Here is a 23492-nt window from a genome sequence, read left to right on the forward strand (position 1 = left end):
AAACATGATGTGGTCCCCAAACTTTTTGGCACCAGGATCCGGTTTCATGGAAGGCAATTTTTCCACAGACAGGGTGGGAAGGGAATGGTTTGGGTATGATTCAGGCACACTGCATTTATTATGCACTTTATTTCTATTATTATTACATCAGCTTCACCTCAGATCATCAGGCATTAGATCCCAGAGGCTGGAGACTCCTGCCTTATATTATATCCAAGTTAATGAAGCAGGGCCAATAAGCCAAGGCCTATTAGGGCAGGGCCAAGGAGAAACTCATTGGAAAAATAAAGAAAGTCCATCATCCTAGAAGAGACTATCACCCCAAACTGTAGTGACTTTACATTAGTCACTTCCTGAGGATTTATGCGGAATTAGGATGCCACGCATGAATGAAATGAAACCTGATGGAACCATAATCCAGCTCACAAGGCAAATCATCACAAGATGATAGAATTATTAAATAGTACAAAATTAGAGTTGTCTTCCTAGAGGGCTGGGATGGAGTGTGGTGGGAAGTAGGCTCAAGATGGAGGGGACATATGTATACCTATGGCTGATTCATATTGATGTATAGCAGAAGCCAACACAATAATTAATATCCTCCAATTAAAATAAATTTTAAAAAGAGTAAAAAATAAAATAAAAAATTAAATTTAAAAAAGAATAAAATATATAGGAGATTCTACCCCCCAAAGTATATTTTAATTCATGATTTTAAAAAATGTATTACTTATTGTGGCTCATGGTTAAAAAAGATTAAAACTCACTACCCTCTAGTGTTGTAAGGCTTTCCTTGGTTTAAGTGGGCAATCTAGGATGAAGGATATGCTTTAATGGGTTGTGAATTTTACTTTTATCATGTAGGAAAAGATTTTAAAAAGACATAATAACTATTAAGCAAATGAGAAAGAACTTCCCTCTCAAAAGAAAGAAGTGTGAACAAAGGCAATGTCCTGGAGAAGCCAGAGGCCATTTGGGGGAAGACAGTCAAATAATAAGTAATTGCCCAATGGGATCTAGCCATTACATGGTTGCTTATAATTGCAAACTATTGGAAACAGCTTAAATAGCCCACAAATAGAGGCTTGATTAACAAATTAGAGTATATAGTTATAATCAGACATATCCAATCATTACACATGAAGGTAAGGCTCTACATTTACTGGCTTTGAAAGATGGGTATGACATAATGTTGCATTAAAAAAGGCAGGTTTCAAAAAGAGGACCGTTGAAGACAATCTATTTACATACAATTATGTGATTGTGTGTGTTTGTGTAAAAATAAACAATTGTTAAGATGCTTTCCAAAATATTAAAGGTGTTTATCTTTTTTTAAAAAAAAAGTTAGGTTGTCTTTCTGTACCTGATGAAGTGCAGTTTGGCGCCTTGTTCCTGGTACCTGAGAGTCAGAAAAACAGTCTGAGTCACTATCAGAGCAAGAACAGGGGCCCTGTGGTGGGTCCTCTTCAAGACTTTTCCTCATGAGGAGCCTTTGAAGCCACACATTTTGGTAAGCTCACCATAACACATGTACTAATTCTAAAGCATAAAATCTTGATCTGTCATTCAGCTATCACAGATACTGCAATAATAGCTGCCAGGAAAGCTGTTCCATTGCCAGATAATTTGTAGAAAGACAAATATTGTAAAAACACACCCAAACTCACAGAATGTGGTCTCATGAGGGACATTTTTGAAAACTTTAAAGGTAAGGTGAATCTACTTACAATTTTAACATCATATGCTATATCTTAGGGGACCAGAGGGGAAATTATGGCTGACTTCCTTTCGGTTCTAGAGACTTCTCCTTTTACGAGTGATTGGCAATAGGACTTTAGAAGCCTTCTTTCTCTGTGTAACTTTCATCTGGCCTAGCTGAACATAGCTCAGTACGCTTAGAGAAACCCCTGTGGTTAGTCGCTCAGTCGTGTCTGACTCTTGGCAACCCCATGGACTGTAGCCTGCCAGGCTCCTCTGTCCATGGGGATTCTCCAGGTAAGGATACTGGAGTGGGTTGCCATGCCCTTCTACAGGGAGAGAAAGCCCTAAGCATCACTTAACTCATTACTCAAAACCCAAAGAATCATTTTTAGTTAATGTGAGACACTGAGGCCCAAGTCAACACTAGTTTGAAATCTATTTCATTTTTAACATAAGCATATGATGAGCAGGGAATTTACATAAATAATGATACACACTTTAAAATGTGCTTCAGAAAGACTAGAAAATTATTTCGTTTTTCCTTATGATCATTGCACTAACTAGTCCACACTGGGAAAAAGAGAACTTTCTCTCAAACTGATGTTAGGTTTGCCCTGTCTTAAATTCTTCCTTGGAGGAAGAAGCAAATTGAACATTTCTTTCTGTCTCAGGGTATTTAGAGGTTAACCTACACAGAATGAAGCAGGTAAAGTATTAACTAGTCCAGCCAGTATCTTGAGTTACACTAAAACAAGGAAGATGATTAAGTCAACAACCGTGAAAGCACCATGTAGGGACCTAAGTCAAAGTTTGGATGAAATGTCTGCAGAAAATCTGTCCACATGAAAGAAAGTTGACTCTGCACAACTGCCCTGGAATGAGAAACCACCTCTTGATTATTATTGTTTCATCTGTGTCCAACAAAAGGGCAAATGAAACAACAGTGGAATAGTTCAAAGACCACCCAGGAGGCAGAGAACATCTTGCATGTTCACACAAAGGAAGGAAGGCCATTTTTTAAAGATGTCTTATTTCTCTTCATTTGTGAAGGTGACACTTTTTAAAAATGGCCTCAGAATTTTCATGTAATTCTAAACTCTCACCTTCTTTTCTTTTCTTTGGAGAATTTCACCCTCAGTATTGACTAGTGTCAGGATTCTTTTCATTCCCAGTGGCTGAGATTCAGGTTGTATGAAATTGAGAGACCACAGAAGCATAAGGCCAGGGAGTTACCTGGTATTCACCCCAGAGGACATGGTGTGGTTGGCTGTGGTGGCCCCTTTATGCCCTTGGTCACACCTGCTCATCTGGGGGGCCGTCATGGGCCTGCAACAATGACAGTAACAAAACAACACAAGTGGAGACACTTATGAAATCCTCAAGTTATTGCAGCTCATACAGATTTTAAGTCAGTTTTAGAGTCTTATAAAGACTTTGGGCTTTTCTGTCATACTCTGGTGCTGTCTTTGTCCTGGGAGGCACTTAAGAGGGAATACCAATTTCCAAAGGTCTATCAATGAGATTTAAGGTTTTTTGTTTCTTGGTCCTGAGTAATGGACTAGGACTCCCAACCAGACATTTATGAAATCAGACTTATAAGTCTGTTTTGATGAAGTGAAAGTTAAGAATTCATTTTTCAAATCTACAGGTACCAGGAAGTTAGCCATTCTAGACAGTAGGTAAAAAAAAAGGGATGCACATATCATTTAGGCCAACTACTCCATAATCGACCACTTGATTTTTCTGCAAAACTATCAGAGAAGCAAAGAACCTTTCTAGTGAAAATTACACCTAAGACTACCCAGGGATGTGAGTAAATGAATATCTATTTAAGTCAGTAATTTTGATGCTAAGAAATAGATAAGAATCATCTCATTTTATATCTTCTCTTTGAGTATTAGGTTAGCTGCCTCTGTGTCATTTGTGACATGGAAGGGAAGATAAGGCTTTTTAAAGCAATTGCTTATATAAACTCTTTAAGGCTTGCTTTTATTATGCTCAATTTCTACATGCTGGCTGTGGTTGGCAACCGAACCTTTAATGATAACACCAGACTGTCTCTCTCTGTGCCTTTGCTATAGTGGGCAGAATTTAAAGCTGGCCCCAAGACCTTCCTCCTGCCCTGGTGTTATTCTCATGATTACGGTACATTACATGGCAAGAGGGGGATGATCTGCGTAGGCCTAATCTTACCGTGCGTGCTTAGTCATGTCCAACTCTTTACAACCCCATGGACTGTAGCCCGCCAGGCTCCTCTGTCCATGGGATCCTCCAGGCAAAAATACTGGAGTGGGTTGCCATGTCCTCCTTCAAGGGATCTTCCTAACCCAGGAACTGAACCTGTGTTTCCTGTGTCTCCAGCATGGCAGGCAGATTTGTTACACTGAGTCACAGGCCAGTACTTAAAAGGCAGAAAGTTTTCTTTTGCTAGGGGCAGAGAGATTTGAAGCCTAAGAAGGACTCAAGGGCACCATTGTCAGCTGGAGGATTGGAGGTTCTGGGTGAGAAGGGAAATCGGTGTCTTCTAAGCAGAGAGTGGCCCCTGGCTGAGGTCAGAAAGGAAAAGGGACCTCCAACCCAAAGCTTCCTGGTGCTGGATTCTGCCAAAAACCTTCAAGAGCTTAGAAATGGATTTTCCCCCAGAACCTTCCGATAAGAGGCCAGACTAACCTACATCTTGATTTTGGCCTTGGGAGACCCTAAGCAGAATAATCAGCTGAGCTTGCCCAGGTTTCTGACCTACAGAGCCATGCCATGTGATATTATTTGTCTTAAGCCTCTGAGGTCGTGGCAACATGTTATGCAACAATGGAAAACTAACACCGATACACTTGTAATATACTTGTTTATGTGTTACTATCTATAGAACTGTTGTTGTTTTTTCATGAGCTACATAAATTAAGACTGTAAATGTGAAATGATATTCTTCTTATTAAATATTTGCTTTCTGTAAAAACAATGAAGCCAGTTTAGTTGTGAATAATTATAACCAACCAGTGAGGCTAGTCATCCACTCCATCAAAAGAATATTAAGTACACTGGAATATTTAAGACCATGCAATTTTAAATATCAGAGCTCCATCGATAATTCTTTATGTAGTTTTGGTTAAGTCAATTTTGGATAAATTAATTGACTTATCCTTATAAAAAGGAATAGAAAGCATCATTGGGTATTATACAGAGCAAGAATCAAGTGGCACTTGGGGAAATTGACTTCTCTTTCCTCTAGTCTCAGGAAGGCACTCGTGACATACGCAGGTGGGTGCAGAAGGAAGAATATAAGTCGTGTATTTCTCCTTGGGATGTTCTTTCTCCTTGGACTTTCAGAAAACCATCATCAAAGCACTGGGGACCGTTTCTCATGGGATGAGGCAATTTGTCATGGGTCCCTGTTTTATAGCATCCCATTTCCTCAGTTTAGATGCATGTGGGCATTTCAACAGATAGTTTACCCAAGACTTTGGGCTGTGTTCTTCTCTAGGCTGGCAATGCAGTGCAAGATTGGGAACTAAATGTGGATTGAACTTAATGAATGATAACCTCAAGCCCCCTCTCACTTGCTGCTGCTTGCTGGACTGAAAGATTTCAGTGAGTCCCTCCACTGATTGAGCAAGATGGGGCTGAAGAAGTTGGTACCTTTGATGGGAATAAATCACAGAATTTTAGGCTAATGATATGGTCAAATGGGATGGAGGAACAAAGACACCAATGCAGAAAGAAGGCTTCCCCACCTCCACCCCTGGGGAGGAACATCTCCTCCCAGCTAATTATAGATGAAAATGGAAAAGGGAAGGCAGTCACTGTGTAGTTTTCTGCATCTACCATTCCCACTCACCTTATCTTTTGTACACAGACATCCCTCCTCCCCTACTACCCCAAACTCCACCCAGGCCTCATCAGCCCAGCCCTTCCGTGGGCCCAGGGTCACTCAGTTCTTCTGTTTCTGCACCCAAGAATCTTATGACAGGACTAAATTCTTGGAACTCTGCTTAGGGTGAACCCTGGTGTCAATCGACCTTTCCATTCCCAAATACCTCAGTCCCCTCTCTCAGCACTAATGAGTCTTGTCCAATGGGGAATCTACCAGTTGAAGCATTAGAATAAAATTTTGTAGTTTATGTCTTTTATGTAGCTTCTGACATTATAGGATGAAAACCCCAACTCTTTACAAATAGGAAAATAATATAAATGCTTAGTTGAAATTGCTGACATTTCATGTCTCATAAACTAAGAGCTAATAAAAATGCGGATCACATTTTCACATTCACTAAATTAGCCCTTTCATGAAAGATTTGTTTAGTACGGGGTTAAAACTGCCAGAGAAGCTCAGCAAGCTATGTGCAAATGTGTGTTTAGCAATAACAATACTTCTACTAATTATTATTATCATTATTATTTATTATTCAGAGTATTTAGCACTATTTATCCAAACAACTCAGGGAATGTTTGCAGTTTCAGCCATAAAGGGCTGAGTTTGGGTACACGCTCAGTTGCTAAGTTGTGTCTGACTCTTTGTGACCCCGTGGACTGTAGCCCACCAGGCTCCTCTTTCCAAGGAATTTCCCAGGCAAGAATACCGGAGTGGGTTGCCATTTCCTCCTCCAGGGGATCTTCCCCAACCCAGGGATCAAACCCGAGTCTCCTGTTTGGCAGGCAGATTCTTTACCACTGAGCCACCTGGGAAACTCCCAAGTTTGGGTATAAACTGGGTTTTAGAGATTTTAGCCATCACTTTTTTTTTCTTCCTCTTTGTGGTGGATACAGGTTGTTTATGGCTGTGGACATCTCTGCCGACGGGATTACCTGGTGAGGACCTCCACGCTGTACAGAAGGGCCTGCAGGGAGGTGGCAAGAGCAGCCATAGCAGCGATCTCCTCCCGGGCAGCAGGTACCGTCTCCACCTGTGATGTCTGCCTCTTCAGCTTTTGTAGGTAACATGGCACTAAAGCTTCCAAGACCATCAGCATCTGAAGACTTCAATCAACAGAAAGAAAACCGAAGCACATTTTACATCCTATTTAATATTTTGGAGCATGGAGAAATGAGAAGCCTCTAGAGAGATGAAAAATATCTGAGTCCCCTTCCCACTCCACCCATGTCAAGAGTAATTAAAGCTGCCGGGAATATTGACTAACAGTAATGAAAGAATTAATCAAGCACCCAGCGGGTTTCCCAGGTGGTGCTAGTGGTAAAGAATCCGCCTGCCAATGCAGGAGACATAAGAGACATAGGTTCAATCCCTGGGTTGGGGAGATCCCCTGGAGTAGGAAACGGCAACCCACTCCAGTATTTTGCCTGGACGATTCCATGGACAGAGGAGCCTGGTGGGCTACGGTCCAGGGGATATAAGAGTTAACATATATACAATTGGTTGACAGCATAATATTGAATTGGTCAAAAAGCTTGTTTGGACTTGTCTGTAAACTCTTCCTTTTTGGCCAACCCAATAGAATGGTAATAGGTGGAGTTATTCAGTCGATGTAGAGAAATGAACCTCAGAAAACCATCAACAAAGCTTTCATTCAGTAATTTGCCAAAAGTGATTTTCTAGCTGGAACAAATTTGAGACAAGATTAAACTCTTCTTTAGGAGGCTGACTTCCTAATCCTAAAGCTTAAGCATTTTTACAGCAAGAATCAGATCTGAAACAGTCATTGTGATGCAGGTCTGAAAAATGCCTGCTTACTAGAATGAATCATTTAAAAGTTCAGCTATATTTTGCTATTAAGAGACATGTTAAATATAAGTATACAGAAATGTTGAAGATGACAATAAGAGCAAACACCAAAAGAATGTTGATGTAACTATAATATTAGACAAAACAGACTTCAAGGCAAATAGCATTCCTATAGTTAAAGATGGAAATTTCACAACTATAAAAAGACATATTACCAGATGTCAGGCTTATGATTAAGCTTGTTGTAAGATCAGTATAACATTGGTTCAAGGACAGACAAATAGATACATGAAATAGAACAAAGAATACAAAACAAATCTGCAGATACTTGATGTTTAACAAAAATGGCACTGCAGTATGATGGAGAAAGTCTAGTCTTTTCTATAAATGGTGCTGGGTCTGTTGCCTATTAGATATCTCTATAGAAAAAATAAACTTTGACCCTTACTTTACACCATACCAAAATTAATTCCAGGTGACTTGTTAACCTAAATGTAAATGTAAAGACAATGAAGCACCTGGCCTATAAGAGGTCACATTTGTAACCTTGGGTTAGCCAAGATTTCATAACAGGACACAGAAGAACTGAAAAACAGGAAAAAGGTGATACATTGGACTATATTAAAATGACGAGCTCTGTTAATCAAAAGACAAACTTAGGGAAGTAAAATTATAAGTCACAGAGTAAAAGATATCATTTGAAATACATGTAGCCAGTGATGTGTTGGAAAGGCTAAATAACCAGTCAAGAAAGTCTACTGGGACTTCCCTGGCAGTCCAGCCCTGCCAAAGGGCAAGGGTTTGATCCCTGGTCAGGGAACCAAGATCCCACATGCCACAGGGTAGGGCCAAAAATAAAGAAAGGAAAGCCTACTGTATGCCTTTCTTTCCAACACCATGTTCAGTGATGTCATTCTGGTATTTTGTGTTTAGCAATGACTACATATTGGCAAAATGGCAAAGCTACAGAGATCTAGTCACTAAATGTTCACCAGCACACCACTCTATACAAGCTAAAGAGTACTTTATCAGACTCTGAAAAATTCTACATATCAAATAAAAATTATTGACTATCTCATTGAGAAATTAAAAGGAAGAGGTTTCCTAATGTCACATAATTGAGGAGGAGGAGGAGGAAAGGCCAAAGAGTTGGTTAAGTCAGAATAATGGAACATTTTGAAAAAATGCAACTTAATTATTTTTAAGCATGTATAATAAAAGGGAAATATCCATAATTCATTTGAATTATTACCTCTGCCTTTAAAAGACCTATTTTAATAGAGAGATGAGACTGATTTTCACTTCACATATCATTTATACACACAAACATATATATATATAGGTATATATATAAATCAGAGGCAACATCCTAGAATTGGAATAACACTCGCCATGTGAGGCCTCTAGGCTCCCTGCTCTTGGAAAATGATTTATCTTCCTTCTCTTTGTGTGACAGAAGTTCTTCTTTTTCCCTGAAAGGAGTTTTCTTAAATAGATTAAATGTCTATTGAGAAATTAATAGCAAATCAAATTTCAATTACACATGAGGATAATATTTCCTAAACATCTAAGCTGCTGCATAAATTCTAAATTAGGGGATTTCAAATTGATAGAGATTTACTGTATTTTTCGTAACTGCTATGACAAGTTTCCTACATTTAGTTTTGCAAATGGACTTGCCAGAATGTTACAGGCTAATATTAACAAACATAACCTTTGTATTCACTCAGCTTTATTTCCCTTGCCATATTTACTTATTACAAGGCACAGAGTAAAAGCTTGCAGTTACCTTCTGAATGATTCAGGAGCATATGCCACCACTGTAACACAGAGCTTAATGGCTTCACTTATAGAGAAGGTCAGGTCTTCGTTTCCATAGCAGAAGTCTAAAGGGACAGAAGGTCAAGGCACACAATCAGAGTGGATTCTGTCAGGGATAAAGAGGAGCTTATCACTCCTAACATTTTCTTTCTCGTGATATTCTGTAGGTATTTCTTTATTAGACTTTATTCCTACACTGTGAACACTCAATTTCCTCATCTTAAGGGACTAAAAATTTTATTCTATTTTTGAATAATCATATGACAAATAAAAGTGGGTTTTTTGGTAATTAGAAAACTCTCCTCTAATAGAATAGCAGGCTTCCCTGTCCACCACCAACTCCGGGAGCTTGCTCAAACTCATGTCCATCGAGTTGGTAATGCCATCCAACCATTTCATCCTCTGTCATCCCCCTTCTCCTCCTGCCCTCAATCTTTCCCAGCATCAGGGTCTCTTCAAATGAGTCAGCTCTTTGCATCAGGTGGCCAAAGTATTGGAGTTTCAGCTTCAGCATCAGTCCTTCCAATGAATATTCAGGACTGATGTCCTTTAGGATGGACTGGTTGGATCTCCTTGCAGTCCAAGGGACTCTCAAGAGTTTTCTCCAACACCACAGTTCAAAAGCATCAATTCTTTGGTGCTCAACCTTCTTTACGGTCCAACTCTCACATTCATACATGACTACTGGAAAAATCATAGCTTTGACTATACGGACCTTTGCTGGCAAAGTAATGTCTGTGCTTTTTAATATACTGTCTAGATTTGTCATAGCTTTCCTTCCAAGGAGCATGCGTCTTTTAATTTCATGGCTGCAATCACCATCCGCAGTGATTCTGGAGCCCAAGAAGATATAAAATCTGTCACTGTTTTCACTTTTTCCCCTTCTATTTGCCATGAAGTGATGGGACTGGATGCCACGTTCTTAGGTTTTTTTAATGTTGAGTTTCAAGCCAGCTTTTGCACTATCCTTGTTCACCTTCATCAAGAGGCTCTTCAGTTCTTAATTTTCTGCCATATGCCATCTGCATATCTGAGGTTGTTGGTATTTCTCCCAGTTTTCATGGTAGAAAATCCTTAACACTTTAAGAATTACAAGAAATTTAAGAAACAGGGGATAGGAAAATGTATTCATTTAACTTATACTAAGCCCCACTTATGTTGCTGTTTTGACTTAGTTCAAAATATTCAGTATAAAGTCACTAAAAATATGACAAAGAGAAATAGAATATCAAGGCAAAGTTTGCTTTTACCCAATGACTTAAGAGGCTTCTCAGCTTTGACCAGCTCTAAGATGTCCAGGATGTCAGTGGTCTCTCCCTCCAGGGACTGCAGCAAGTCAAACAGGCACTGGGCTGACACACCTTTGCTGGATCCAGTATTGGCAGCATCCTGCGTAAAGAAGAGTCATGGGCCATCACTGAGAAGTCTACAAATAACAAATGCTGCAGAGGGTGTGGAGAAAAGGGAACCCTTATACATTATTGGTGGGAATGTAAGTTGGGGTAGCCACCATGGAAGATAGTAGGGAAGTTTCTTAGAAAACTAAAAACAGGACTACTATATGACCCAGCAAACCCAGTCTTGGGCATATATCCAGAGAAAACTCTAATTCAAAAAGACACATGCACCCATATGTTCATAGCATCACTATTCACAGCAGCCAAAACAAGGAGACAACTGAACTGTCCACTGATAAGCAATATCCTGTGATAAACCATAATGGGAAAGAACATAAAAAGGATGTGTATTTACGTGAAACTAAATCACTCTGCCGTACAGCAGAAATTAACACAACATCGTAAATCAGCTATACTTCAATTTAAAGAAACGCTATTTTAGTTTATTAACTCCTACCTCAGTACTAATATGGTTTGATCAGGAATTCAAGTTTCATAAACACTGCCACTGATGACAATTATCCGGGTGGTATTCAGTTTACATAATTCTGCATCCAACCATGCTACTGTATGATTTTGGAATGGAATGCCTGATTTCAAAGGATCTATTAAATGCTTGTTGTTCAGTCACTCAGTCATGTGAGTGACTCTTTGCGACCCATAGACTGCAGCACGCCAGGCCTCCCTGTCCATCACCACCTCCTGGAGTTTACTCAAACTCATGTCCATTGAGCTGGTGATGCCATCCAACCATCTCATCCTCTGTCCCCTTCTCCTCCTGCCTTCAATCTTTCCCAGCATCAGAGTCTTTTCAAATGAGTCAGTTCGAATCAGGTGGCCAAAGTATTGGACTTTCAGCTTCAGCATCAGTCCTTCCAATGAATATTCGGGTTGATTTCTTTGAGGATGGACTGGTTTGATCTCCTTGCAGTCCAAGGGACTCTCAAGAGTCTTCTCCAAACACCACAGTTCAAAAGCATCAAGAGGAAAAGCTAATGCAGTACAAAAGAGATCTTTGTGGAAACTCTTGAAAATACAGAAATGTGAACTGCCAGAACAGTTTATGTCAGTGTTTCCTCCAGTCTTTGATAGTAGGACTCAGCATTTTCCTCCAAATTTCCATAATGGAATCAAATATGTTTGAGAAACAGAAGCTTATTTCGAAAACCCTGGGAATTTTGTGGTTCCTATTTGATAATCTATTGAAATATTTCCAGAGTAGATACTTGCCATCTCTGTAAAATGGCTTTGATTCATTCATTAAAAACAACAAAGTCTCATTAAATTCCTACTGTGTGTCAGGCATCATTCTGTGCACTGAGGTTATAGCAAAACAGAAACAAAAGCAAAAAACCATACAAACAAAACAACAACTAAAATCAAGCAAAGGCAAACAAAAATCAGATCAAGAGCTCACTTTAATGGAGCTCAAATTCTACTGTGGGGTGTGGCAGAGATACACATTAGTGAAACAAATACATGTATTATATGTGACATGGTAAAAATATTCTGCATAAAAATGAAAATAAAATAGGGTAAGTGCTGGACAGTGATAGAAATGAGAATCAGGAACTCTTCCTTTTTTTCTTTTTAAACTTTTATATTGGAATATAGCTGATTAGCAATGCTGTGATAGTTTTAGGTGGATAGCACAAGCGACTCAGCTATACATATTCATGTATCCATTCTCCCCCCCAAGGTTCCCTCCCATCCAGGCTGCAATATAACATTGAGCAGAGTTCCTGGTGCTATACAGTAGGACATTGGTGGTTATCCATTTTTAATGTAGAAATGTGTACACATCCTTCCGAAGCTCCATAACCATCCCTTCCCCCCAGGAAACCATAAGTTTGAGAAACTTTTCCTTTTATCATTTTCTATTTTCCATTCTTTTATTAATTTAACAAAACTAGAGAATTGGTCTATTTACATCCTAGGGGCTGAAATGAGGCTTGAAGAGAAATGCTGAAGAAAGACAAATTTCTTATTGAAAGAGAAATGATTTGGGGTATTTGCATTCCATAGGTTGAAGAAAGAGAGCTGAGAGAGCCTGATGACAGAAATGGACAATGACCAGGCCATCCATAAAAAAAAAAAAATAAAAATAAAAAATAAATGCTGTTAGTTTTCAGTAAAAAAAAAAAAAAAAAAAAAACAGAACTCTGATCCACAACCTGTAATAACCAGCCCAGGAATCCACTGCTCTAGTGAGTTCTGAATAAACAAAGTGGGTTTTTCTCATTGGGTTGGTCCTTTCTTTATTTCCATAGAGTTTACTCACAGGAAACTCCAGCAGGGGGGCCACGCTTGCAAAGAGCTGGAGCACAAAGGGCTTGCGGTGCAGGATGTAGAACTGGTGGCAGGCAAACTCGATGGCTTGGCGCAACTGAGGGTTGCTTTCATAGTCAGAGTACACCTGTGGGAAAATACCACGTATTCAGAAAACGCCCCAACAGCTTACTGGAGCTGTGTTTGCTTTACAAGCTCATAGCCATGGGAAGCACAGAGGGAAATGACTGATTTCATACATTGATTGATAGAGGGGAGTGTAAAGTGGTATATACCTTTTTGAAAGAAATCTAGAAATATACATAAAAATGCAAAAAATATAAATATACTTTTTCCCCAGAAAGTTTATGACTAGTAATTTGTCGTAAGAAAACAATTAAACAAATACCAAAGATGCATATACAGGAATGCCTGCTGCAAGGCATTAAGGCATTAAAATAGCAGAAAATTTGAAACAACCTAAATCATTCATCAATTGGGATTAAGTGAATTATTTGTATGCATACAACAGAGTACTATGCAACTATTTTTTAAGAGATGCTATGTAGTGCTAAATGTAGCTACAGGGAGAATGCCCACAATATTCTTAGTGTCACATTAAAAGAAAAGGTAGGCAAAAACTTGAACATATGGTATGATCCAACTTCTGTTTTAAAAAATGTAGGAGAGAGAGCACCAGGATTTTCAAGATGTGCAAACAATAACTATCTAGGAAGGAGGATTATAGATGATCTTTATTTTCTTATCTAAACTTTCTTATTTTGAATTTTATAATGAACATTTATTGTTTTTGATAATTATTTAAGAAACTATAATAACAGATAATAGATAACATTCCAACTATTTAAAAAGAGGACAGAGAGCCCTGATGCTATTAAAAGTCAATTTCTTGCCCCTGTATGTTGAGCAAACTCCACTGTACATAAGCATGTATTACTTCTTCCATGATTTATTAAAATTTCCATAAAAATAGACAACTAGGATGAGCCCCAAGGCCCTTTCTGAACTTTATTCAGTACTCCTCAATGTGGCCACATATACATTAGACATGATTAAGTGAAAACTGTTCCTACTACATTCATCTCCTCCAACCACCTCATTATACCAAATTTAATGGCAATTTTGAAAACCTCTTTTCAGAGAGAGGTTGCAAAATCTCTTGGGAGAAACAGCAGTTGAACACTTGCCTCACATTTGAATAATGATTCTCAAACTTCTGAGGGCATCAGAACCATACAGAGGTTTTGTGAAAACACAGATTCCTGGGCCATGACTCCAGAGTTTCTGGTGAAGTAGGTCTGGGATGGGGCCCAAGAATGTGCGTTTTGAACAAATTCCCAAGTGACGCTGATGCTGCTGGTCCAGAGATGACACTTCGAGAACCACTGGCCCAAAAGAAATGGGGAACCGTGGCTCAGATCTGGGAAATCTCAGGATAGAATGGAATACTGTGACCTTTGGTAAATCTTTGTGGGGGTTTCATTTGGTGCCTTCTGAGGTCATGAAAACAGATAATTCAATTGGCTAAAGTCTCAGCATAGATCTTGCTGACCTTCTAGAGAGGCTGGGGAGGAGGCCCACGTACCTGCAGCATGGTGGGCAGAATCCACTGGTAGCCGCTGAGGGAGAAGAGGTGATTGAAGTGCACAGCGCTGTTGATGACGGTGGCCGCATACTGCCTGAGCAGGGCACTGTCTTCTGGGTGCAGGATCAGAGCCCCGTTAAAGACGTTGAGGAAAAGCATGATTTCATCTCCCCAGGGGAACTCACTAGGCATGCCCAGGAACATCTCCTCCAGGAGCTGGATCCACAAGCTTTTCTGAAGCGTGTCGAGGCCAAAGAGTTCCTTTCCAGCTGTGAGACATGAAGACACAGAGGCAGGTTTAGCCCCACGCCAACCCCCACGTCAGCGTGGAGGGCAGTCCAACCCGAGGGCCCTGCTGTTGCCAACTCGGCGATGTGAAGACCTACTGCTGACACCCACAGTGTTGTTGGCATTTCTCTAACACTTCTGAGTCTTCCCAGGACTCTTCTGTCACCCCTTTGATTCAACTCTGTGGGCAAGACAGGGCCAGCAAGTGTGCTGTGTTGCTGTTGTATAAGCTGTGACTTTGAGAAAAAATAAGTTATTTCAGAAAGAAAATGGCAGGGCTGAGACTAGTTCTTGGTCTTTTAACTCCTGGTTGGACTAGAGCTCGTGTACCATCACTCTGAGCATCTGGATGAAGTTGCAGAGCACAAAGATGCTGATTTAAGTAAATTGGCCCAAATGAATAACTGAATGTGGTTTCAAAAGGGATCCTTTTCTATTTCTCTGTCTCACTCTCCCTTTCTCTCTCCATTTTTCTCTTCCAATTCAGGTAATTTACATAGAGTAAAACACACAGATGGCTAAATGCAGAATTCAATGAATTTTGACTTGTAACTTGTAACCAACATTCCAATCAATATATGAATCATTTTTATCATCTGAGAAAATTCCTTCAAATCCCTTTCTGGGAAATCCATTCTCCCCACCCCCCCGCACCTGCCCCCCCAAAAGGCAACTACTGCCCTGATTTCTCTCACTGTATATTCATTTTGCCTCCTCTTGAACTTCACAGAAATACTTGTCCTTCACTTAGTCAAGTACTCCCCTAACAACACCCTACTACTTTCTTCAATTGCTTACGATTAGCTCAAAGCAGTGGTCTCAGAGTTTGGTCCTTGGAATAGCAGCATCAACCTTGCCATGGGACTTGGAACTTGTTAGAATCGGAAACTGCGGACTGGAGGGTGGGATGCAGCAATCTGTGTTTTATCAAGTCCTCCAGTCCTCCAGGTGATTCTGATGCCCGTTCAAGACTGAGAGCCACTGATTTAGAGAACTGTCTACTGATTAAGATGGAGATGCTCTCCAGCTGAGGACAACACTAGGCCATGAGAAGATGCCCAAGAGAGGAGAGCCTTCTTTCTTGATACCTTGAGGATCACTGAAGAGTGAAAACTCCGCATCAATAGCACTTCGAGGGAATGAGGGCAGTCGGAGGAGGTCTTCCTGGAGCATGGAGACGTGGGACTGCTTGTGGGCTGTGGGGATCTTCTGGGTGAGGGAGATGAGAAACAAAACCCGCCCCACTTCCTCCAGCTTCCGAGTGAACACCTAGCAGCAGGCCAGGGCAGAAGCAGGTGAAAAGCAGAACTGGGCAACCCCGAAATCACCACGACTGAAGAAATCAAAGTAAAATCTTTAATGGCAAACAGGCTAAGTACATATTAAGGGGTGGGGGAAGTGAAAGGAAGGAGAAAGAATTTTCTTTTTCCTTACCATGCAGAAAGAGCAAACAACACTTAATTGACTCTCACTTCTGCATCTGTCTGCTCTACAGAAGGAAGTGTTTCTCATGCCAGGCTGGAGAAGGAGCACAAGGCAAGTATCGTCAAGAACAGCTCAGTGTTAAGTAGAGCCCATTTGTGTGGATGTCATAAGATGGAAGGCCTTCTCCAACAGGAGCCAGCCAATTCCACTTGCTTCCCTCATTTCCACTGAGGCCTTAAGCTGTTTCCTGTCAGTTCTGGGTTTGCCTCTTAAAGACTGGAATGGGATCCAGGAAAATCCTCTTTTGGGACAAAAGCTAATGGGGCCTAGATTGGTGGCCCTTTAGCCCCGAGTTTAGATGGCATGAACGTGAGGCTCGTGTTCCTTTTCCAAGTGCCTTTTCTGTTCCTGGTCAGAGGGCAGGGGGATGTGATTAGGAGGATGATCAGCAGCTTGACCAGACCCAGAATCACAGTCTGCATGTTATTATCTCCCTGAGGAACTTCGAAGTCTTAAGATCACAAGCTGGAGTGTACATAGAGTAAGAGTCTTATTTTATGCTCTTTTTACTAAAGATTTTTTTCTGTGTGTGTGGACCATTTTTAAAGTCTTATTGAATGTGTTATAGTATTGCTTCTGTTTTATGTGGGTTTTTTTGGCCGTGAGGCATGTGGGATTTTAGCTCCCCAACTGTGGATCAAGCCCACACCCCCTGCGTTGGAAGGTGAAATGTTAACCATGGAAGAGCCAGGGAAGCCCCTATGCTCTTCTTTTAAAGAATGTTCTTGAACATTATTTTTTAAAACAACTCGCTCATGAAGAGCTGTTATTGATTATGGCTTTCATTATTTTGCTGCCAAAATCAGAGGCTGGTATAGTTTGGGGGGGATTGCTTTAGAAATTAAATATTTAAGTTCTTTTCTCCCAACACCTCACATTTTGTAACACATTTACTATTTTCTTTATTTTCAATGCAATTTAGGGAGTTAATATTAACTATGTTTTAAATTACTTAACTGGTTGAATTCTATGCCATCTCATGAAGATATCTTTGAATACTTTGATGCCAAATTGACAATCTTGCTATGTGCAGAAAAATTGAGGAGATAAAAGCTTTTTGTTTTGACATTTTATTAAAAATAAATGAATGTAACATGTGGTGGTGGTGGTTTAGTCGCTAAGTCATGTCCGACTCTTGGGATCCCATGGATTGTAGCCTGCCAGGCTCCTCTGTCCATGGGATTCTCCAGGCAAGAATACTGGAGTGGGTTGCCATTTCCTTCTCCAGAGGATCTTCCCGACCCAGGAATCGAACCCAGGTCTCCTGCATTGCAGGCAGATTCTTTACCAACTGAGCTATTAGGGAAGCCCTTTATTTTGATATTTTATTAAAAATAAATGAATGTAACACATAGACCACATTAAAATTGCATCATCAGAACTGTGGACTACAGCTATATTTCACATGAAAAACAGTGAATTTTCTTAAGTTCAGTCTGATTTGTGATGAAATATGTGAATGTCATTCTGCTCTTCAATCTAAGTACAGCAGATTGATTCTGTCTCCTGTTTAAGAGAAGTTAGCAACATACCAAAGATCAGATCACTGGTCAGAGGCAGAGCTAGGACTGAGTCCAGATCTCTGAACCGTGGTTCAGTGCCTTTTTCAGGTATGCTACTATCCATTTAGAGGAGGGCATGGCAACCCACTCCTATATTCTTGCCTAGAGAATCCCATGGACAGAGGAGCCAGGCGGGCTACAGTCCATGGAGTTGCAAAGAGTCAGACATGACTGAAGCGACCTAGCATATAGGCATGCATTATCCTTTGATCCCTTTTATTTTTTTCCAGCTAGCAGAAATTTCTGAGACAATCTTCTTTTTTTTTTTTTTGACAACCTTCTTATAGCTACATTATATGTATTCCCGATCTGGAATGAAAATCCATACTTGAAATTAGTAGGTAAATAAAACAGAAAATTTCTACTATTTATACCCAAATGATTCATCAAAGTACTACTCCAAGTGAGTATTTAATACCTTTACATTATGATCCAATTTGCAAAACTTAAAAAATACACTATTTGGGGGGAACTGTCTATTGATCAAGAACCCATCCTTCTCTCTTTAGAGATCATAACAGAATCACAGGATCTCAGGGCCAGCAACCATTTACAGATCGTCTGTCCCAGTAACATGGCACAATAATGGCAGGAAACTGTGGTGGTCAGGCACCTGTTTCTGAATGAGCTCCTGTCCTTTCTCTGGAGGCATGTGTACAAGGTTCAGCTGTGGAGACACGGATCTCCTGAACGGGTAAATATCCCGCACGTAGGTCTGTGGTGGGGTTACACAAAGACAAAAACAGAGTTCAAATGACCAAACGCTGACTCTCATTTTCTCATTCCCCAAAGGGCAGACAAACATAAGTTATGTATTTTCTAATGGTTTACATTCTTACTATTTCACCCCCCCGGCCAAATTCTACAAAATCCCAGGGTGTGAAGCCCCTCCTCAGGAAAGCTTCAAACTCCCCAAGTACACTTTCCCAATCCCAAGTGCCCCGTCAGGAGCAAGGGAGCCAGAGGCAATTTACTGAAGCACATTCTGGAAGAAGAAGAAAATCACTGTAAAGTGCTGTCACTGGTCTTGAGGCTTCCTTTTGCTCATTAGATCACGTTTCCATGATCATGCTTAATATAGTGAAACAAGAACAATGTTAACATTCCAAATAAATATATGTCCTTACAATAAGGGAACTTAACTTTCACTTAGATGCAATAATCACGAGTGACGAAACACCTTACTTGACTTATCTTCTTCAGTCAAACACCGTCATCACCTTCACTTTACGGCAAGCAAACTGGAGGGTGTGAAGGCCAAGCGGCCAGTCCAGACCCATGTTGCCAGTAAGACAGTGTGATCCAAGAACCGCAGTCCCCACCATGAAACAGTGGCACACCCCTGAGGGAAGCCACCCTCAGGAAAGGCATAACGGGCTTCGGACACAACTCTCCATGAGCGCCATCGCTGCACAGTCTCACCTTATTATAGTGGATAAGGTTCCACCGTTTATCCATGAGAAAGTAATGTGTTGACTGTGATTCTGGGATATTAAAAAACTCCAGACACTCCTAGAACAACAACAACAAATCTTAAAAAAACATTTACTGAGATCATATTATGAGCCAAACAGTAAGATGAAAGACAAAAATGCCATAAAAACAAGGTAATTTCTTATAAGGAATATATATATATGTATTTATATCTTACATTGTATATATTATATGTGTGCATATATGTGTATATATATTATACACACATATATATGAATATATACAGGCACATAACCATCTAAAGAAATGATAACATAAAGACTGTGTAAGATTTTGCAAGATAGAGGTAGAGGTTAAGAGGTGCAAGCTATATGTATTAATGTATGATAAATAAGCTGTGAGGACATAGTGTGCAACACAGAATGTATTTTACAATAATTATAAATGGAATATGACCTTTAAAAATTGTGAATCACTAGGCTGTACACCTGAAGTTTATATAATATTATACATCAACTATACCTTAATTTTGGAGAAGCAACTGGCAACCCACACCTGTATTCTGGCCTGGACAATCACATGGACAGAGGAGCCTGGTGGGCTAGAGTCTATGGGGTCACAAAGAGTTGGACATGACTGAGCTACTAACATACACACCTCAATTTAAAAAAGACACTGTCACACAAACTATCTGCTCTGCCCTCATAGTGCTAAACGAGGTACAATTATAGTACAGCCTTGAGTGATGAACTGTGGAGACACAGTGGCATCTACTGGCCTCAGTATCAGGAAGAAAGCATGTTTAGTAGCAGCATTAAGAGTATTATGAACTGCAATGATTGAGCACCTATCTACTATATTCTACATTCAAGGCTTCCCATGTAGAGAACCTCTGTGTGTGTGTGTGCGCACGCGCGCGTGCATACATGTAGGTATACTAAGTTTCTTCAGTCGTGTCTGACTCTTTGCGACCCCATGGACTGTAGCCCACCAGGCTCCTCTGTCCATGGGATTCTCCAGGCAAGAATACTGGGGCGGGTTGTCATGCCCTCCTCCAGGGGATCTTCCCACCCCAGGGAGAAAACCTGTATGACTTGCACTAATGTTGAGCACTGCTGAAAAAGAAACTGAGGCTAGAGAGAGCCTGTCATTTGATTTATTTCGGTGACACTGGTTGTGTTGGAGCCTGGGTTTGAACTCACTGCCTAGGGAAAATGGATGTTGAAGTTTGTTTCCCTGGGTTTGAGAGATTCTCTGAGGATGAATGGGTGAGACTTGGAGGAGACCTAACAACTTTTTCTACTGAAATCAGATACATAGGTTTGGCGAGCTGGTTTTCTCAGAGGTCTTTTCTACTTACGTCTGGGCCAAAAGTTAGGACTCCAGATAAAAGAGGAATCATTGTACTAGTATACTTATTACTTTTCCTTTAAAACCTTGCAGGCATGAGTAGCTATGGATTGCATTTCCCTGGAGGTACATAATTGCCATAACCATTAAAAATACTTTCTTGATTCACCTAATGTATTCTAAGACATATATATATCTCCTTCTTCTCCAATCATTCCTGTCAGTGGCAAGTCAAGACTGTGTATCAGCCAACTCAGTGCCAAAATAAGTGTCTCTGCGTGAGTCACCTGATCACTAGAGTTCGTCCCAGCGTTCTTGGCGTACAAGCCCAGGGCAGCTCCAGAACAATCACAAGCCATACCAGGCTGCTCTAAAGTAGGATTCTCGGCATCTGAAGACAAGTGTTATGAGCTCTGTAGCTGGGAGGGAGCCTTTGGCTACTTCAGTGCAGAGCTAAAATGTCAGTGAAAGTGGGGAAAGTATGCAAGGAAATAGAAGCATGCAAAAGTGGGGCGGATTCTAGAAGATGTAAATAAATGCACATATTTATTTGAAGGTAAAAAAAAAATGCCATTTAATTCTAAAATGGATGATCAGTGAAGTGACATAGCTATTGTGCATTAAAAAAAAAATCACTTCTGTTGAAAGTCATCCCTACCTTTAACAGGGCTTCAAACTGAGTGTCTTCATGGACTGGCAACTGGGTCGGGATGTCACACTCATTCTGTCCATGAACTACCAAGGTTTTGGTACCTACAGTAGGTAAAAATCATAATAAACTGACTTCTACTATAAAGAAGTTTGAATACAAAGCATGAAATATTGAAATATTATTAAGCTGATGTTTTTCTTGTTATTATGATGACTATTAGTGAGGGTTTAATGTGAGTTGAGGATTCTGTTAGTGAGGTTTTAATGTGAGCTGTGCATTCTACTATCTGCACTCCTTTGTTTATAGTTGATGTCTGCTTTAAATATGTTCGTTATTATTTAATAATGATAGCTACCATTTATGGAGCTCCTAATACTTTTAAATGGTTTTATGTATAACCATATTTAAATCTCACAACAACCCTATGACACAGGTGTTATTATTTTCATATTACAAATGAAGAAACAGAGAACTTATTTTTATAAATAAGAATGTATAAGTGACTTAGTCAAAGACATTTATTTACTGGAAGAGGCAGAATTCAAGCTTTAAACACTGCAACAAATAATACATTCCTAAATTTTAAACAATGGCTGAGAAAATACAAACAGAGAGACTAGCAAAAGCTAAACAAGTACCTAAAACACAGCTTATGATTTATTTTTTTAAAGACTTTTCGATGTGGACCATTTTTAAAGTCTTTATTGAATTTGTTCCAACACTGCTTGAGTTTTACGTTTCAGTTTTCTGGCTGCAAGGCATGTGGGATCTTAGTTCTCTGGACAGAGATCAAAGCCTCACCTCCTGTAATGGAAGGTGAAGTCCCAACCTCTGGACCACCAGGAAAGTCCCATGAAATGTAGTTTAAATTTACTTTTTCTGTATTTTACTTGGCTGGTGAGACAATATTTCTACTTCATTCCTCAATTATAAATTTCTGTGAACATTATGATAGACCTTGATTTTCAATGAGCTGATTTTAAGTATATGCCTGACAATATGAGTTTCTTTAATAAAAATGAACACTTTGCTGAATAATCTGTAGACACATAAATACACAATTACCATTTACTGAATGCTGACTGTGTGTCAGACATGACAGCCAAGTATTTTACAAACCTAAACTCATTTATTCCTCACAATTGTGAAGTATGAATTAGATCCCCAATTTACCTGAAAAGAAAGCTTTAAAAATTATGTAACTTGTCATAGCTAATATTAATCATACAGACAATTTTAGAGGCAGTGCTCTGATTTTAACACAGGGCTCTTTGCTGCCCATGTTAAATAAAAACTGTGTTCTTATTTATATATAATTCTGTCTTTCTCTTTATATCAATACATGTATCATCTCACATTTTCTTAGTCATTGCACAAGGATAAAGGCTTGGTGACATTTATTTTATCTCCAAGAAAGACAAGCTATCCAAAGTGAAAAGGAACTGTATCTAGATTTTTTATCATACTGCATGTTGTTTTGTAATTCTCCTTCCTGCTTTTCCCCTTTGCAATTTTTCATAAAGCCATCTCTCAGTGAGTTCACAAAAGCCTGGGGTCCATGCCATGCAAACAATATTATTCTCCTTGCAGTGCCAAAAATCCATTCAAAAAGGCTCTCAGTTCAGCTGGCCCTCTGCAATAGACTTAAACACATCTTTCACCTTGGCAACCCTTCAAGGACTGACTCACGCGGATCTCAGTTCTGATGTCCCCCTTTTCATCTGGCAATTGCTGACTTCTAAAGGGTCTATTGTGTTTCTTCAGATTGCATTCAACAAAAATTCTTTGAGGCACTCAATCCCAGGGTTGGCAAGTTTTCTCATGAATGAAAGAGACACTTGGTCTGTAAAAGGGGTATTCATGCTCTTAGAAAAGTTATGTCATCTAAAGGCAGTACCTGGCATTGAAGCGGTCACCAGGAGCTTCACCTCACACTGCTCCTTCTTCATTGTCTGCTTCAGATCCTTGAAGAACAGGCCTTCCACATAACCAACCACCTCCCACAGGAAAGTCAGAGTGGCCGAAATGGCGTCCATCCCCCACTCGCAGGGGGTCCGCACAAAGTACATGATTAATCCCACCTGCAACTCAGGACAGGAAGAGGTCACAAAGCCACCATGACTCTGAGTTCGAATTCTCATTTCCTTAGCTTTGCGTTTTCTTAATTAGATATTCTTTTTTGCCTTTGCATTCTCTGTTCAAATGCTTCTCTAGCATCTTCAGTGGCAGGAGAAGGTATAACCGGAAAACT

At 40.0% G+C, this 23492-nt stretch overlaps 1 protein-coding gene across 2 annotated transcripts in view; it reads right to left on the reverse strand.

Moving 5' to 3' along the window:
• The window catches only part of UNC80 (unc-80 homolog, NALCN channel complex subunit), a 226726-nt gene that overhangs the window by 42843 nt on the left and 160391 nt on the right, over positions 1-23492 (reverse strand). For both annotated transcript variants that reach the window (XM_061147929.1, XM_061147928.1), the window contains 12 exons: positions 23139-23322; positions 21248-21342; positions 19228-19317; positions 18419-18520; positions 15847-16027; positions 14471-14739; positions 12878-13012; positions 10450-10588; positions 9168-9264; positions 6505-6675; positions 2935-3027; positions 1364-1399 (listed from right to left, as the gene is read on the reverse strand). In XM_061147929.1, coding sequence (XP_061003912.1) covers positions 1364-1399; positions 2935-3027; positions 6505-6675; positions 9168-9264; positions 10450-10588; positions 12878-13012; positions 14471-14739; positions 15847-16027; positions 18419-18520; positions 19228-19317; positions 21248-21342; positions 23139-23322 — 1592 coding nt within the window. The remainder of the gene's footprint in view (positions 1-1363; positions 1400-2934; positions 3028-6504; positions 6676-9167; positions 9265-10449; positions 10589-12877; positions 13013-14470; positions 14740-15846; positions 16028-18418; positions 18521-19227; positions 19318-21247; positions 21343-23138; positions 23323-23492) is intronic.

Source organism: Dama dama, chromosome 8 (genome assembly GCF_033118175.1).
Source record: "Dama dama isolate Ldn47 chromosome 8, ASM3311817v1, whole genome shotgun sequence".
Classification (NCBI taxonomy): Eukaryota; Metazoa; Chordata; class Mammalia; order Artiodactyla; family Cervidae; genus Dama; species Dama dama.